This window comes from Cetorhinus maximus, chromosome 2, assembly GCF_964194155.1.
Source record: "Cetorhinus maximus chromosome 2, sCetMax3.hap1.1, whole genome shotgun sequence".
In the NCBI taxonomy this organism is placed as follows: Eukaryota; Metazoa; Chordata; class Chondrichthyes; order Lamniformes; family Cetorhinidae; genus Cetorhinus; species Cetorhinus maximus.
This window is the reverse complement of record NC_135880.1, coordinates 132,298,417-132,316,544: the sequence shown is the minus strand read 5'-3', so window position 1 is coordinate 132,316,544 and position 18,128 is coordinate 132,298,417. Positions and strand designations below refer to the sequence as shown.

General features: G+C 42.3%; 1 protein-coding gene across 1 annotated transcript in view; it reads right to left on the bottom strand.

Moving 5' to 3' along the window:
• Positions 1–3,656: 3,656 nt before the first annotated feature.
• Positions 3,657–18,128, bottom strand: part of hacd4 (3-hydroxyacyl-CoA dehydratase 4) — a 61,748-nt gene continuing 47,276 nt past the window's right edge. The window contains exons 3-7 of the mRNA XM_078569473.1: positions 17,449–17,576; positions 16,282–16,394; positions 10,781–10,887; positions 7,503–7,634; positions 3,657–6,000 (exon numbers count right to left, since the gene is read on the bottom strand). Coding sequence (XP_078425599.1) covers positions 5,918–6,000; positions 7,503–7,634; positions 10,781–10,887; positions 16,282–16,394; positions 17,449–17,576 — 563 coding nt within the window. The 3' untranslated portion in view covers positions 3,657–5,917. The remainder of the gene's footprint in view (positions 6,001–7,502; positions 7,635–10,780; positions 10,888–16,281; positions 16,395–17,448; positions 17,577–18,128) is intronic.

The window sequence follows — 18,128 nt, the reverse complement described above, 5'->3', positions numbered from 1 at the left end:
GCACAAGCTGGGCAAAATTTATTGAGACCTTGGACTGCCCAGACGTCATGGTCTCTCTCTCAGCCTCCCCAGTTGAGTGCAGTGGAATGCAAAGCACTACATTTGGTACTGGCTTGGTTGCAGGAGTTGCCGGAAAGATGATATATTTAGACATCAGTCTGCCCTTGGTGTCCACTCCAGATTTTTTGTCAGAGTTTACTCCCTTAGCCTTCAACTCGCCTGAGGTATCCACAAGTCAGTAGAGCTATTTCCCACAGCTGGAAGTTTGGTTCATGAGCGCCAGGCTGTGTCCACATGCCAGTGGGCCTGCACACTGCATGTCTGGAGGCCAAGCCTCCTCCGAGTTCCTCTGAAGCTTTAGCCTTGTGCAGCAAGGGACTTAGTTTCTGTTTGTCACGATGAAGAGACACAGATGAGGACTTGCTGATGGAGAGGCTGTGTACTGACTGGGTGGAACTTGCACACTTGGCTCTTTTTTTCACATTGCTGCTAGTCAGCAGTGTGGGCTGATAATGAGGAGTAAACTAGTACACAAAAGTGGAAAGCATGTAACTTTTCAGCCACATACTAGACCCTCATATTGACCTTTTGGACACATTGGTTCCTATCTCTCTTGACACAATCACCTGTGAAGAAGCTAGCACAGAGTTGGATTAGGAACTAAGCAATGGAGGATTGCAGTAATGACTCTCCCTGCGGAACTGAGATTAGCACTGTCAAGCACAGTGCCATGATACAAACCTAAAGTGAAACATGTTCTTTTAAAATTCATTAGTTTTCGATCTTACTGAACGTTGCAGAAAAATATTACAGTATTTGCACTTGTTTTATGTTAAAGGCACATATTGCCTTTAGAATAATAACTCTCCAAATTGAATTAAAACATCAACTAGTTTCTTAAACAGATGTTTCTCTTGTGCATCTGTTTTTAAGGATAACAGTGCTGGGGTGCAGAATATTTCTGCACTGTGTACTCAGAACTCCCCCTCCTCCCCTGCCCTCCATAAAGGCACAAGGCAAAGTGATACTGAAATCTTTTTTAAAAATATACCAAGCAGTTATTCGACATAATCAGAAGTTCCTTAATCACTCATCAAGCATAACCTGAAGCTTCTCTATTCTAAACCCAAGAGCACCATCTACCTTTTTGGAGTGGTACTTATATATTCCACAGCATCTGGCAAAGCTTTGCTGTGCAGCATCCTTCACTGCATTTTGGAACTCTTTTCTGACTGAACTCTAAAATGTAACCCAAGTAAAATATACTCCACTGTTTTATAATAATGTAGGGAAAGTAGGGCAGTAAAGAGCTTCATCAAGCCCACACCATCAGGAAATAATGCACATCATTAAGTCAGTACACACTGTCCTGGAAGATGCAAAATAAATGCCAGTGGCCAATTCAAGAAAAGCTCTCGGGAAATTCCTCTCTGACTCACTAAGGCAATCTAGCAAAGCTCCAGGAGGCCATGATAGCCTGAGACTCCTCATAAAGTAACAAACTAGCAACTTACCCTTAAAACTGGCCATTCTCATTGCCCCTCAGGCACCTGTCATGTTCCCTTTTAAAAGACAGACATGCCATTCCTAACTTAGATGGGCTGACATTACATTTCAACTGGATTTTGCTGTCAGTATTGACAGCAACTTCTGGATTTCCATGTCATTCTGTGCATGTGCGGAGTCTCAAAATTGGTGTCAGTTACTGTAAGTCTGTGCTCTTCCAGATGGTATCCTGTATTGATTCCCACAAACGGCTGTCTCCATTTCGATCATGATTTGATGAAAAGTTCCACTTTTATGTTGTTAGTCATGCTATAAAAACCCCTGAAAATGTTACACCTTGTTCAATAAGGTGTAACTGAGCTTTTAATGGCATGTTAAGTTCACAATTATTGCTGGAAACTCTCACCAGTCCTGAAAAGCTAATTTTATATTTGTGGAATGTCAAATTTTTCCATAACGGTAAACAAAATTCCACATTTTGAAAGACTTTTAAAAAAAATGCCTGTTTACCTTTATTTTACCTTAATCAGTCATGCATTTATTTTGCTATCTGAACGTTTAAATTAAAAGTGAAGGATTTTAAATGCTTTTAACTTCCTGGTTTGCTGTATCTAAATATTTCAATTTGATTGGCTACTCACCCTGCCTGCTGACATCTCTGCTGCTCCACACATGGAGCAGAATTTTACGCCCCCCCCCATTGCGGGGTCTTCAAGTCCCACTGAAGGCAATGGAGTTTTGAATGGCTTGCCGCTTTTTCCGGTCCCGCCGTGGTGGGACCATAAAGTTCTGCCCATGGAGATTCCCTTGACTAGGTGCCGGAATAAACTGCCATGGGGAAAGAAAAAATTCCTGCCACAAAAATCCCTAGATCTTTACAGGCAGCTTTTTTTTTAAGGTCAGTGTCGAGTGTCCTTGTTTTGCAACTGACCCAAAATCGAGGCCTTTAAATTGCAATCTGCGTGTGAGCTTTTGACATTGCCCACTGCCATTGTGGAGCCAGCCCATTGAGAAGCAACATTTTAAACAAGGCATCCATTCAGTCAGGGAGACCTCAACTCATCCCCACGTACATGGGTCTCACTGTGATATTAGATTAGATTGTTTCAATCTGCATATTTGGTGCTGCTCATTTTATCTTTGTTAGGAGCCCTTTTAATAATATTAATTAAAGTGAATTCAGCCGGCCACCAGAGAAAGGAAACTTACTTGATAAATCCCCATTTCAAACCTCAGTCCCAGATTTGTCAGAACTATATAGAACTATAGCCACATGGCATCTCGTATAGAAAATCGAAACATGAGAAATAGGAGCAAGATTATGAGGGGCATGGACAGGGTGGAAAGGGAGCAGCTGTTCCCCTTAGTTGAAGGGTCAGTCACAAGGGGACATAAGTTCAAGGTGAGGGGCAGGAGGTTTAGGGGGGATGTGAGGAAAAACTTTTTTACCCAGAGGGTGGTGACGGTCTGGAATGCACTGCCTGGGGGAAGGTGGAGGCGGGTTGCCTCACATCCTTTAAAAGATACCTGGATGAGCACTTGGCACGTCGTAACATTCAAGGCTATGGGCCAAGTGCTGGTAAATGGGATTAGGTAGGTAAGTCAGGTGTTTCTCACGTGTCGGTGCAGACTCGATGGGCCGAAGGGCCTCTTCTGCACTGTGATTCTGTGAGCACAAGTAGGCCATTCCTCTCGAGCCTGCTCCATCATTCAATTAGATCATGGCTGATCTTCTACCCCAATGCCATTTTCCTGCACTATCCCCAAATCTCTTAATGTCTTTACTATCTAGAAATCTATTTATCACTATCTTGAACATACTCAATGACTGAGCCTCCACAGCCCTCTGGGATGGATAATTCCAAAGATTTACCACCCTCAAAGTGAAGAAATTCCTCGTCATCTCAGTAAGCACCAGTAAGAAGTCAAAATTTTGTTCCATGAAGTTCAAATACTTAAATCAGTTTTGATTCTTAAATTGCTGAGTGTTGAAAATTAAGCATTTTATTTCCTTAAAAGAGCTACTTTCCAACTCACATGATATAACCTGTGTTTAAAACACATTCTAAAAAATAAACTGAATGTTTGAATTTCAAAAAATATGTATTAATAAATATATATATATTAGAAAGAAGTCTCCATAAAGGCAATTTTTGATTACTATAGCTGATTTTATTTACTGGTTTCCATTTTACTTAGTTAAAAAGTACATTAAAATGTAAAACAAAGGTACTGCTTTGAATAGACATATATAGACCTACAATGAAAATTATTACGATTGGTTAACAATAACCTCACGTTTGTGTTATAGTGTGTAACAACAACTAAGAAAAAGATAGCCAGAAACCTTTTGTTGCCCTAAGTGATCTTACCCCTTTTAGATTTGTTTAGATGAGCAGAGAAAGATTTTTTGATACAATATCACACTTGTTACAGAAGTTTATAATGATGCACTATGAATAACAATTAGTGAAACTGTTTAACACGTTTAAGGTTTGGTAGATTAGAGTGCAAGGCCAATGTGGTATTAAACTATACAAACCAAGTGTTCAGGTAGAGGTCTACTGGATCTCCTGGGCACTTTTTAAACATAACTGACCCCAATTTAAATGTTACATGAGCAGAGGGAGGGGGGTTCCCATGCCCCGCCCCCACCTCCCCGTCTGCCCCCAGCTAACTTTTCTAGATATTTAAATATCCAACTATTGGAAGGGAGCTATGTGTGCGCATGTATCAAGTCCGACACAGAGAGCTCTTGCCTGAACAAGACTGTCAAATTTCCAGCCAAGAAGAAGCCAAGCAATGTGAACACAGTTCAGCTATCGGGAGCCTCAGCTGCAACCCTTAGCCTAAGAGCAGCAGTTGCAGTATAAATGCACTGTAAGATCTTCATTTCTGTTGCTTTCCTATACTCATGCTACCTTCTATCACTGATAGATTGGGCCAGTTTTGTCTTGGAATTACAGTTACTTGCAGTCCCCTACTCAATTAATCAAGGTGCGCTTTTTTAGAATGATGATTAACAGTCCTTTTCCCCCGGATTGTTTCACTCCAGCTCTCCCGGCAAAGTGAGAACTGGCATTCCATTCCGAATGAGCCTCTAAATTTTATGCGAGTTAAGTCTGGACTTTAAACCAGCGTTTTTGGCAGGTAGAGTTCGCAAAAAGAAGTTAGTTGTTTAACTATTTTCCATTCTAATGAATACTAATCAGCCTGGAGAACAAATAAATCTGGATAATTCAGCAGGCAATGTTCAATGGAATGCTGCTAAATGATACCACCTCCGAGTTAACCAACTGTAACTCGATGTTGGAAAATAACTTGATAAAAGTACAGGGCGATACAGTTCAGTGGTGCACTAATAAAATCCTACCATTCACCTCACCGGAATCGAATGTTTGTTCACATCTGGTACATAACCAACTATCAAGATTTACATCATGTTGAACAATCAACCAACAATTTCTGCAAGAGAAAGGCAGTAAACATTCAAAGGCATTCCATTACAGTTTAGGACCTCAAAATGCTTATGCAAAACAATGACTATGTGCAGACTCTTAAACAACAAATCATTCCCGTGCAATTCACAGTTTGGCAATTTTTGGGAACTTAGAAGATTTAATTTGCAAACTGCTGTCGCTGTTAGATGTCGACAGCTTGCTGGAGTTAAAACGCCTCATTTGTGCAGTGAGTGTCTCAGGAGTGGTGCGACTAAATTACTGAAGCTGACTGCCGGGATTTGATTTTCGATCCGGTGTTGGGAATCTGGCGCCCGTGTAATTTCCAGGTCCTGGCTGCATCGGTGTCACTCACCCGACGCTATCTTAAAATGCCTTAATTGGGCTGGTGGCAAACCCAGCACCCAATCAGCGGCGCAGAACATTACCAGGCACTGGGAGCTGCCGGCACAACACAATCGTCAAAAGAGAGGAGGCAGAAGCTTAGCGGGCCAGCATCCTCACTAAACAGAAAAGTGGCCAAACAGCCAACTGAAAGGGACTGATCCCGATCTCACACAAAAACCCCTCAATGTTAAAATTATCCATCATCCAGCTTCATTATAATATATAAATGAACAGCCCACCCCCAGCGAATGAGTTCGGTTTATGTCCCTTGCCTCAACTTAATCAAAACTGCAAGTGGGCAGGTTGGAGGTAGATGGATTCCTGTTTCAGATTTTTGGAATTTTAACCTAACATCAACCCACCCATTTTTGGTAGTTGAGATTCAGCCCATGTTGTGCAGTATTAACTAGCATTGAGCATTGCAGTGCATTTAGTATGATGTGATTTGGAAGAGTTTCTATGAGTTCTGTAAGCAAGCTCAGACTCTTTGGGTGAAAGCACTGACTCCAAATTTCCAGCAGCTTTTTCCAATCCTGGTGAACAACATGGGCAGCGATTCAAATTCATTAGTTTTGCTTTACTTTCATTGTGCATCTTCTTGTGTTCTGTTTTAGCTCTTCATAGAATTGTCTGCAGATGCTGAACATGCCTAAATTAAACAGGAAAAAGCAATAAAAAATTACAACTAATGCATTCTGGGGAAAATGCATGAATGCAGTATCACTTGGTGTCTATTTAATGTATGTATTTAGGAAAGTTGAAGAACTCAACAGCTGAAATGCAGCAAATTCTGCATATTTATTGTTTTTGTTTTTAAAAGTATTAACACCTTTCTACACATCGGATTCAGTCTTTTGCATTGTTTTGACAAGGTACTTTGTACATAGATATCTAACAGATGTATACTGGATGTAAAAAAGGTGGGAACCCTGCGGCACATGTGGGGGAGGCCTGACACTATTTAAGCGCCCTCAGGCCTGTTTTGGGCCTTCCATGCAACCAGACCCCCAGTGGAGCAGAATTTCTGCCGCCAGAAGTGGTGGCTGCTGCTGGTAATGCTCCAAGATCCAGCCTGAGAATCACCTCTGAATCCATGGACACAGGTGAGCGGGTCACTTGAGAGGGGTGGGGTGGTCAGAGGCAAAAGCAGGGCCTTTCAGTGCCCCTCCCCGATGCCAGGACCTTCGATTGAGCACTGAGTGCCTGACAATGCGGGATCCCCCAAAATGAAGCCACAGGCAAACCCGATAGGTGGCCTTCAGGAGGCACAGAAGAGCCATGCAAGTCCCATTAAATCCCTCAGAGACCGCTAAGTTCCCGTGGCCTCAGGGATAATTGCTTTCAATTGGCTCATTAATGAGCCTAATTGATACCCCACCAGTGGTGGGTGGGATTCCTGTGTCAGGCCCGTCTCACCCCCAACTTAATTAAGGACAGTTTACCAGGAATCCGATGCGGGCATCCCTGCCCGATTCTCCCAGCACCTCCCCCCTGCCCACCCACCAACATGTCTGCTCCAGCAGGCTCCATCAAAATTCCACCCACGGTTATTTTTGCTGAAACGTAAATCTTCTGAAAAGCATCCAAGTGATACTGTATTCAGAATGACATTCACCATGTGTTTATTTCATCATAGTATATATTACTTTATTGTTAATGATACACCTATCACCCAAAGTTTTACATTTAATTTACTTTCTTCCCTCTTCAGTTCTTCCCTCCTCAATCCCTGGTCAAGCTCCCAGCAAAGACAATGGACAAGAGAACTGCCCCTACTCTTCCACCAGTACTGCTCTTCAAGCAACTGCTGAGAAGTGCATGAGGGTAACACTAGGTTGATTTACTCGGGGCAAAGCCCTCTGCCTATAGGAAAGTGCCTGATTTCTGATCAGTTTTTTCCCTCTTGTTACACAGATCACAAGATAATTATGGATGAAGAAGGCTATTTGACCCTTATCCATCCAGATACACCCTCAAGATTAAGATCAGTAAGATCCCTTTCAGCCAAACTAGAGTTGCAAATCTACATTGCAGTATTCCATTAGACAGTGTGTTAGAATGCCATCATTCTGTGTTTATGCCATCTTGAGCTTTTGATTTGATTTGCTTTCATACATATATTAATCAGAAGCAAGAAGAGTTTCAACTTACCTACAACAAGTATTACACAGTAGAGTTGCAGTACATATGGAAAATGTATTGGCATGGCAATAGGTCCAGGTAACAGAAAGGAATAGGTTCCTAGGGCTTCAAAATATGGCAGCGACTGGTAAATGGCAATTACTGGGGTACAAGAAAGAGTTTGTTAGTAACTTCAATACTGAAACCTTGATTGAGGAGATTAAAGATGTACATACGGCTTTATTTTACTAACTTGAGTGCTGGTGTGGTATTTGTACACCACAGAACATAGCACACTTATGGGGCTTTTAATTTCCCAGTTTATTCTGACAACATAGAATCAAGAAATGCTTGTTAGTGCATGGCATGATGATTTTAGAAACCCAATGTGTTGCAGCACAGAGTAGTCGGATGCAGATTCATTCCTGCACTCCCCCGCATGGTGAACCAATCTGTGTCATGTCTCTGGAGAAATACAAAGCAAAGGCTTGGTATTTCCCTACAGGGGAGACACCAGAAAAATCAGAGGGAGAGCCACCCTGGGCTGGATGCAGTAATCTGATTTAGGGCATTGAGCACAAGAAAGTTTAAAGGATTTGTACAAATTCCATATTGCACATTATCGGTACTTAGCAACGGAGTGTATTTAAAAATGCCTTTCACCTTTTAAGACTCCGGTTCAGATCCTGGCCAGAGATAAAGGATGAAAGTCTTGTCACTCAGAGTCACAAATGAGTTGTGACAGACTCCACCCAGTTTCCAGTCAAAATAAATCCACACTACAAAACTGCTTTGAATGAACTGTTGAATATGACAAGTCTTATTTGACAGGCCCAGACTGTGGAGAATTGAAATGTCATGCTTGTATAGCTGAGGGCACGCCTCTGAAGCTAGGGTTGAAAAGCAATCATGATGACAGGTCAGAGCAGCACGGAGGAACAAGTGGAAAGCCAAACTGTAAAATAACACTGAAGATATAGTCTGCAGATGTAAAAGCAATGCATTAAAAAATATGGCACTTTCAGTCTCATTTACTATATTTTCTCTTGAAGGTGTCACCTCCTCCTCCTCCTCCTCTGATTGTATCAGTGATTAAGGAAGTCATGCTATCAACATCATCTCCAAATTCTGTCATATCTTTTCTCAAATCAATTTGTTAGAAAACCAAAAATGGCATTATTGCTAAGTTTTAAAACGCTGTCATTTTTTCCATCATTAAAGTCACATTCATCAGACTTTATTGCAAATAACTCACTTGTAATAGCCATTCTTATCAGTGTGATAACATACCTGACAGCTTGAAAGTTTCAGATTTTTCCCTTGTCCACACACACTGCACAAGCTGCTGAATAATACGTCACAAATTCCTGCTGTACCATTAAATTAACAACTAAATTGCTAACCGGGTTTAAATAGAAAAAAATACTATTAGCTTTTATAGTTTACCATTTATAATCAACCTGCCTGCATTTATCCATTGCTCACTCCTCTTCCTCCACTTATAGCACTGGAGAGCAGAGAGGTTTGGTGTGTACTTTCAGATTTGCTGATACGTACACCCTCCACCCAACCCGGAGTTATGTAGTCTCTTGGGAGAAGTGAGAAACAGATAAAAATACAGGCCAATTAAGAGGGAAAGAAAACTTTAAAATTCCTCTCTAGCCCCCTTAGGTGACTGAATCTAGCCCATGAGACCACCCTAGCCCTGATTTACAGTACAAGACAAATCTTGTATGAGGTGATTCCTGTCTTATCTAGGAACAGGTCCAGCCCTTGCTTGGAGGCATTCAACTTTCATAGATGGTAGGGTGGCCATTGATGTATCTCAAGAATACCAGACACCAGACCAGCTGAAAACCAGTCTGTCTGGTATAAAATCAGATGAATGGCTGCCCTAATTCTGCACCTCGTTACCATGGATAGCCTCTGTGCTTGGGAGCCCATCACTCTTCAAGTCAGGCATGTTGCTGGGGCCCGGGACCAGGCCGGCAACCGGCGAGGTGAATTCATCAACGTTTGTGGGCCAGCAGCACAGTCTGGGGCCAAGTCTCCTCAGGTCTGGGCAACGGCTGAACAAATATGTTGTGCCAGGCTGGCCGAGAAACAACGAGCACAGGCCCCTGGCAGTGCTTCACTGTAGCAGAGCAGTCCTGTTCAGGGTAGTGGCCATTTGCATTGTTAGTGACCCCAAAGTAAAAATATCAGACATAAGGGCATCCAGTATGGGACAGGGGGCTGACCAATAGAAAACTGGACTATCCTGTGTAAAGCCAGATGCATGGCTACCCTACCAGATGAGCAGACAGCCTATTCCATAGGGCCACAGTTCCCGTAGGAAAATATGAAACTCCTAACATCTAGGCTATTTCTGACCTTACATAACTTAAAACTTTGACCCCAGTCCTCTCTAACCTATTCGGTTGAAACAACTGGTCTACACAAACATGATCTAGTCCCTTCAATATCCTTTAAACTTCAATTAAATCATCCCTAAGTCTATGCTTCTCTAAAGCACTTTGGGCCAATCTGCATAACTAAGATGTTTTAAACTAGGAATTAATTTTGTGGCAGTCCTCTGCACTTTTTCCATAGCTTCAATATCAACAACCATATAAGGGGACCAGAACTGGGCACTGTTGTTGACATATTGTATGTACGCCAGTGCAGACAATGACCTGTACCTTTAAGAAGCTGCATAGTGACATCACCGCATGTAAGGCTGGAAGTTAAAAGGTACAGCCTCCATGTAAGATGTTCATGATTGCCTGTGATCTGTACTGCAGATGTTCACTACCGTCTGTGACTTTGTATCAGTAAGACTTTATGAGTCAGGCATATAGTCAAGTAATCAGCCTGTGTAACCGTTGGGACCCGGGCTAGATCAGGGCCTGTGCAAAGCTGTGTATAGTTATTGCTAGTAATAAACTTCATGTAATTGTGTTCGATCAGAACCCTCATCAGTCTCAATATCTTGCCTAGCATAGATAGCATAGAGACAGGTCCTTGAGGTCTACATCAAGACCCTCAACATATGTGGTGGCAGTAGACCGTGAGAGAGCACGACAGCTGTATTCTAATTGAGGCTTAACCAAGGCCTTGTGCTGGCAGAGGCTTGAAAGAATGCCTCTAACTTGCCCTCAGCGAGGCAAGGTCATTGTTGCAGAGAGACTATAGTGGGAGATAAAAGGACGGAAAAAAATAATAGAAGAAAATAATAGGTAAAAAGAATTGAGAAGAGCACAAATAAATTCTATGTAAATTCATAACCGAGGTTTAAGAAAGGTAATATGCTGAGTGAGCAAACATACCTTCAGTCAGCACTATTGAAGGGAACAGAGGTATCCAAAGGCGATGATGAATCCATGACAAAATATGCAAATCAGTTCCTATGACTGACAACATGCGATATGGATATCTGTAATTTATGATGGTGTTGCAGTGTTACAGTCTGTTCATTTAATTACACACTATCTATAGTTTCAATTTTACAGAAAAACATTGAAGTTTCAGGGTGATTTTTTTTAGAAAGCCATGCTGTCACCTAGTCTGAAATGCTTTTCACAGAGTTACTCATAAACAGTCGACATGTATATTCCAGAGGGACCTGGGTATCCTTGTACATGGATCACAAGAAGTCAGCATGCAGATACAACACATATTTAGGAAGGCAAATGGAATGTTAGCATTTATTGCAAAGTGGGGCTGAGTATAAGTAGGGAAGTCTTGCTACATCTGTACAGTGCATTGGTGAGACCACATGTAGAGTATTGTGTACAGTTTTGGTCACTTTACTTAAGGAGAGACGTACTTGTGTTGGTTGCAGCTCAGAGAAGGTTCACGAGGCAGATTCCTGGGATGAAGGGGTTGTCTTATGAAGAAAAGTTGAGCAGGTCGGGCCTATAATCATTGGAGTTTAGAAGAATGAGGGGTGATCTTATTGAAACATAAGATTCTGAGGGGGCTTGACAGGCTAGATGCTGAGAGGATGTTTCCTTTTGTGAGGGAATCTAGGATTAAGAGGTACAGTTTAAGGAGTCTCCCGTTTAAAACAGAGACGAGGAGGAACTTCTTCTCTCAGAGTGTCGTTAGTCTTTGGAGTTGTCTTCCATGGAGAGCAGTGGAGGCTGGAGCATTGAATATATTCAAGGCTCAGTTAGATTTTTGATTAACAAGGGAGTCAAGAGTTATGGGGATGGGCAGGAAAGTGGAGGCAAGGCCACTATCAGATCAACCACGATCTTACTGAATGGTGGAATAGGTTCAAAGGGCTGAGTGACCTATTTCTGCTCCTTATTTCTTTTTATCAGCCTGAACAGACTTTCAAAACTTTAAATACATTCTACAGTGAGATTGTTGACACTCACCGATATTCATAAGCAAATGGTACAGTAACTTAAAGTGAGGGGCTGAAGCATGGTTAAACTCAAATATCTAAAAGTTGCTGTTTGAGTTGCGCTGCTCCACCATTAGTTTCCTGAAATCAGCATTTTGCTGTCTGCCTCATCATTGAATGACATGACGTTGCAGTATATTTGCGGCAGATACAAATTAAACTCACTACAAAAAGTAAAGTCTTGCCCATTTCATTCTAAATACACTTTTAATACACTGTAAGTATTGCCAGTGAACCCCTCTGGCACTGAAAATTAATTATTACAAATATAGGGTCTCATTTCCTCCGCTTTTAGTTGTTAGAGATTTTTTTAAAATTAATTTTTTAATGTTTCCATTCTCTTGCCTTTTCTCTTAATCTTCTCTTGCTTTCCCCTCATTTATTTCTCTACCTGTACCTGATTTGACATTGATTTCACCAAATTACACTTCCTTCTCAGCCCTTGTGCTGTTTATTTCTCAATCCCTCAATCTGGTTCCTTTAGGAGATACACAGATGTGTGCCCTGTTCATTCATTTCTCAGATGTTTGGTTTTCTTCCCTAGTCCATTATCCACTTGCACTTTCAGCAACTTGACATGCAAAAAATGTAAAAACCTAAACACACAAGGGCAACAGCAGATTTTTTTTTTATTCGTTGGATGTGGGCATCACTGGCTAGGCCAGCATTTATTGCCCATCCCTTGAGGGCATTTAAGAGTCAATCAGATGTGGAGTCATGAACCAGGTAAGGACAGCAGATTTCCTTCCCTAAAGAACATTAGTGAACCAGATGGATTTTTACAACAATCAGTAATGGCTTCATCAAACTATTAATTCCAGATTTTTATTGAATTCAAATTTCACCATCTTATGACTATCAGTGAGTGTCAATTTCACCATCGGCCATGGTGGGAATCCAGGTCCCCAGAGCGTTACCCTAGGTCTCTAGAGCACTATTCCAGTGACAATACCACTATACCACCGCCACCCACTAGACAAGCTGCTACAGTAAATTGTAGCCCTTTGCTTTGTAAATATTACCAAAATAGAAGTTTTCAGCTATTTTCTTTCCCTTGCATACTTTCCTGTGCATTTCAACCTCCTCTCCCCTGCTTCATCTTCACCAGAACAGGAAAGGCTGAAAGACTGGAGGTCATTTTTCTAGAGAAAGGCTGATAGGTGACCTGTTAGATGTCCTTGAGGCTATGCAAGGGTTTGATACAGTAGCCGTCGACAAGATGTTTCTGCTTATGGGAGAGACCAAAGTTAGGGACCATAAATTTAAGATAGTTACTAACAAAGGAGAAACTTCCTCAGAGAGTGGTTAGAATGTGGAACTCTCTACCACAAGGAGTAGTGGAGACAAATAGCACAGACGCATTTAAGGAGAAGCTAGATAGGGAGAAAGTAATAGAATGATATGCTGAAAGCAGGAGGTGGGGTTTGCAGGGTTGGGTTGGGGGGGTGCCGTTGCGGAGTTGGGTGGAGCATAAACACCAGTGTAGACAAATAGAGCCAAATGGTTTGTTTCTGAGCTGGAAACTTGATATAATTTTTTTTGGGTATGATTTTATTGATGTTGATTGTCCTCAAGTTCCTGAACTAAATGTCTTCTGTTAGTGTATAAGCCTTAACAATGAATATTCACAAACTAATCAACCACAGTAGTGTCAGTGAAGGGAATATTTTATACAAAATGCCAGCATCCAGGGCTGCCTCAGAATTCAAATGAAGGAGCAAAAAAACCTAGGCCTGAATTTTACCCTCGTCCTGCGCGCACAATCTGCAATGCCGGGAGCAGATGGGAAACGGGCCCCCCACAGCGATCGGCCTCCGACAGTAATTTCACACTGGTTGGCCAATTAATGGCCGGGCAGTGCAAAACACGCCCTGAGAAAGGCTCAGCACTGCCAGTGGGGGCGGGAAGAGGGTGGGCGCCGACGTCACCGCGGGTGCTGTTGAGCACTTCCACTGAGCTCCCTGAAGGCAGACAGCTGCTTCAGGGAGCTGCAGACCTCCACCAATTAAAATAAAGCACAAAAATACAGTAAAAAACGTCCATGCAGCACAATCAAGCACCTGAAAGCATACCTCAGAAAAAAAAAGTCCCCAGATATTTCTTTTTATTTTATATCCTAACAGAGATTTCATCCCACCCTTGGACGAGGCTTCATCAAAAATGTAAAGCCCGCTTGGCTGATTGGCCCGTCTGCCAACTGTAAGGTTGGACGGGCCACGAAAGATCGCTTACAATTGGGCCATTAATGAACTTGATTGCCCGCTTAATTGTCCGTGGACGCACTTCTGACTTTTGCGTGCGCCCGCTGAGCGAAATGTCATGCCAGTGCGTGATGACATCCAGACGCTTGCCCGATGTCATCTCGCACGATTTTATGCCCATTCGGGTCGGGTGCGCGCCCACCTGCTGAACATAAAATTCTGGCCTAGAGTCTAATATAAATATGCAGAAAACTCTCGATATAGTATCTAGGATTACGTAGTGATCCAAATGAGTACAATTCCCCCGATACAGAAAAAAGTCATTCTCTAGCATGCTTCATGATATGTTACGTAACATTTGACAAAATAGCTTCCTCTTTCTCAGAGTCTTCATGACCCAAAAAATCAGTGAAGTGACATTTTATTCAGACTACATTTTATACTGACAAACATTATTATTGGCAAAGATAATTTATGGACAGAAAAGCATTAACTCATCACTTCACTTATGCATGTGTCTTCTGGTACCTTGCCAGAATGCATGTATGAATGCAGCTTAAAAGAGTACCCTCTTTGCAAGGTAAGCACATAAATCTAACATATTTGGAAATGTGGCCAAGTCGGATTTGTAAGTCACTACGTTTTTTGAAGTATTATTCTGAAAAAAGTGATCATTCACTCAGTGCCTATCTAACTTGTCAAAAGTTCCAACACATTGGTGTTAAGTAAACCTAAGAGACAGAGTGAATGTAAGATAAAAATGTTTAGGACAGTGGAATGACTTAAATCCCCACTACTACAGATGGAGGTGACACCTGCCAGGGTTGGAAAATAGCATGGTCTTGATTTTAATGTCCCCCCAAACCCCGGCTCCAACAATGGGTGGGAGAGGGAAAGGGGTTAAGATATTAGGATCAAGCAACCTGACCTCATTTCCCTCCCTTTACATTTTGAAGTGCATAAATCAAGGCATGGGTGAGGTTCCTGCTCGTGCAGTGATGGCCTAATGACATGATCAACGTGTGACTTATATTTCACAGTGAATGAGGGAGAGGGCCAAACTGTGGGATTCCCAACAGCTGATCCAAGGTGGGAGCAATTGGTTCCTCAAGGTAAATAGCTCTTTTAACATCTTTGTAGGCCAGGAAGCCTTTATCTTCCACCCAGTCCTTCCAATCACCAACCTCCACCCAGTCTTCCCGATTTCCACCCTCCACCCAGTCCTCTCGATCTCCAGCCTCCACCCAGTCCTTCCAATCACCAACCTCCACCCAGTCCTCCTGATCTCCAACCTCCATCCAGTCTTCCCGATCTCAAGCCTCCACCCAGTCCTCCCAATCACCAACCTCCACCCAGTCCTCCCGATCTCCAGCCTCCACCCAGTCCTCCCGATCTCCAGCCTCCACCCAGTCCTCCCGATCTCCAGCCTCCACCCAGTCCTCCCGATCTCCAGCCTCCACCCAGTCCTCCCGATCTCCAGCCTCCACCCAGTCCTCCCGATCTCCAGCCTCCACCCAGTCCTCCCGATCTCCAGCCTCCTCCCAGTCCTCCCGATCTCCAGCCTCCACCTAGTCCTCCTGATTTCCAGCCTTCACCCAGCCCATTCTCTCTCATTTAATGCTGGCATTTTCTTTCCCGACTAACTTTAATGCACACACTCAGCTTCTCCCCTTGCCCTTCCATTATCATACATTTCTTTCCCCTTTATTGTCATCATGTTTCACCTTCCTCCTCCCCTTCATTTTCACCTTTCATTTCTCACCTACACTGCCACCCATTCTTTCTCCTCCTTTCCACTTCTGTCTATTCTCACCCCTCTGCTTTTATTGCCATTCATTCGCGCTCTCCCCATTCACGGCCTTCCATGCTTGCCCCTGCTGTGGAGCAGAGATAGGGGCCTATTCTGATGATTTAATCACCACACTCATGAGGAGTGTGACCCAAGGGAGAGGGGAGCAGCTTTGCTGATTCTTGTCTGGGTGACTAGGTCCATAAAATGCTGAGTGTTAATATGAGGCATCAATAGCTGGCAACCATGATCCAAAATGTTCTGCAGCCAAGAACAGACAAGTTGAGGCTTCACTCTGAAGTTGTGCTTTATGAGCTTTCTTTTCTAGGTATCAGCCTTGTAGAAATTTATTTTCTTATATACAAAGATTAATAGAGATTTCACTCAGTATAGGCTATTGGTCAATCATACTGCCCAATTACTTACTTCATCACATCCAGGGTGCCCCAGAGGGAAAACAAGGCCCAAACAACATGTTTAGACTGCATCTCCTCTTGGCTGGTGATGACCACAAAAAGGATTATGTTCCTCTCGGTAACCTGGAATTATAAATCAGAAACGCAGACTATAAATCTGTGAGCTTTCCACTCATTGAGCTCACATTTGAAGTTCACACAAATGATCTGACAATTTGAAAGAAGGAAACAATTTCATCCCAGAGCTTGCCTTTTTATTACATCTGTTTCTCTAGCTGCAATGCACAATATTAATCAGAGTGACTGAAATTGGCTGAACTCTGAAACTGTGGACTAAGATCATTCAGAATTGTTACACTGTGACAGACCAGACCAGGTCACACTAAACTGATGTTCAATGTTAATTTAAAGAATCTGTGATAAAAATATCATTTACTTAGATGAGTTGTTTTTTTAAAATTGGTTTGATTAACCTGATTTCTGCAAAAAAAAAGTTCCAAATAAGCAGCTAGGCAGCATATTGAGGGCTTATGGTACAATAGGTCGTAAGGAACTGTTTCCACTGTCAGGACAGTTGTTAACCAGAGGGCACCAGTATAAGATAATTGGCAAAAGCACCAGATTGGAGATGAGGAGAATTTTTTTTAACTCAAAGAGTTGTACCTGGAGTGTAATACGTAAAAGGAAGCTAGATTCAAGAGTAACTTGCATTTGGGACTTAAGAAACAAATAGTTTTCAGGGCTATATGAGGAAAGAGAAGGGGAGTGGAACTAATTGTTATGCTCTTTCAAAGAGTCAGCACAAGCGCCATGTCCTCTTTCTCTGCACTGAGATTCTATAATTGTATAATATTATGTAACGATTGCAAACCTTACATTTTTTTTTTCGAATCATGATATATAACGTTGCCAGAACAAGTGAATCCTGCTGGAAATGCTATAAGTATTTCAGAAACTCCCTTTCTCATGAAGCCTCACCCAAGCTGCATTTATAACATGCACCTCCCTTAATAAATAATACCTCAAACCCAATAGAGTCCAAGAGATTGGATATCACATTGTTCAGTCAAAGTACCTATCTGAGGAAGGTCAGTCATTGGATTTAATAAAGAAACAGAAATCACAAGGTCGCACAGGAAAATAATGAATTTGGTTTATTTTAGGTTTCAAATCCTACCTGTAAGAATCGGGGAAGAAACAGGCTCTGTTCAATGCCTGTGAGTATGTGGATCAATTCCAGAATTGATAACAATTGGCAGAAACACATCACAGCTCCTATGGAATGGTATGTGTCCACCAGGCTGTCTTCAATGAAACCACAAGAAATTAAATATTGTTATTTCCTAGTTCCAGCAATCAGCTGCAGCAAAAAATATGCTCCAAAATAGCTGCTCTCACATTCCTCCCAGTACTTGGTTACAGTCACATTGACAGAGGTCTGGCAGCAGACTGACTGTCTTACCTTCTCTACTAAGGACTGGTATATAATGCAGAGGGCCCTGATTTGGCAAAGAGTAAAAACAACAAAGTGGCTCGTATTATGACTTTGGTTGTGTCACAGATATCTGCTCAGTTCAGTGATGTCAGCCATTCTTTTAATCTACCTGTTGACTCCTACTACCTTGTACCTATCAGCGTGTAGCAGGACCCAGGAATGTAGTGACAAAGCCCCTGATGTTCTCTAGACAGGATCTTCATATCTCAAGCATGTAGCACAAGTTGATCTTCAAACCCTAACAGTTCCTTCACTATCGCTGGGTCAAAATCCCAGGAACTCCTTTCCTAAAAGCACTGTGAGTATCCCGATACACCACATGGATTGCAGCGATTCAAGATGGCAGATCACCACCACCTTCT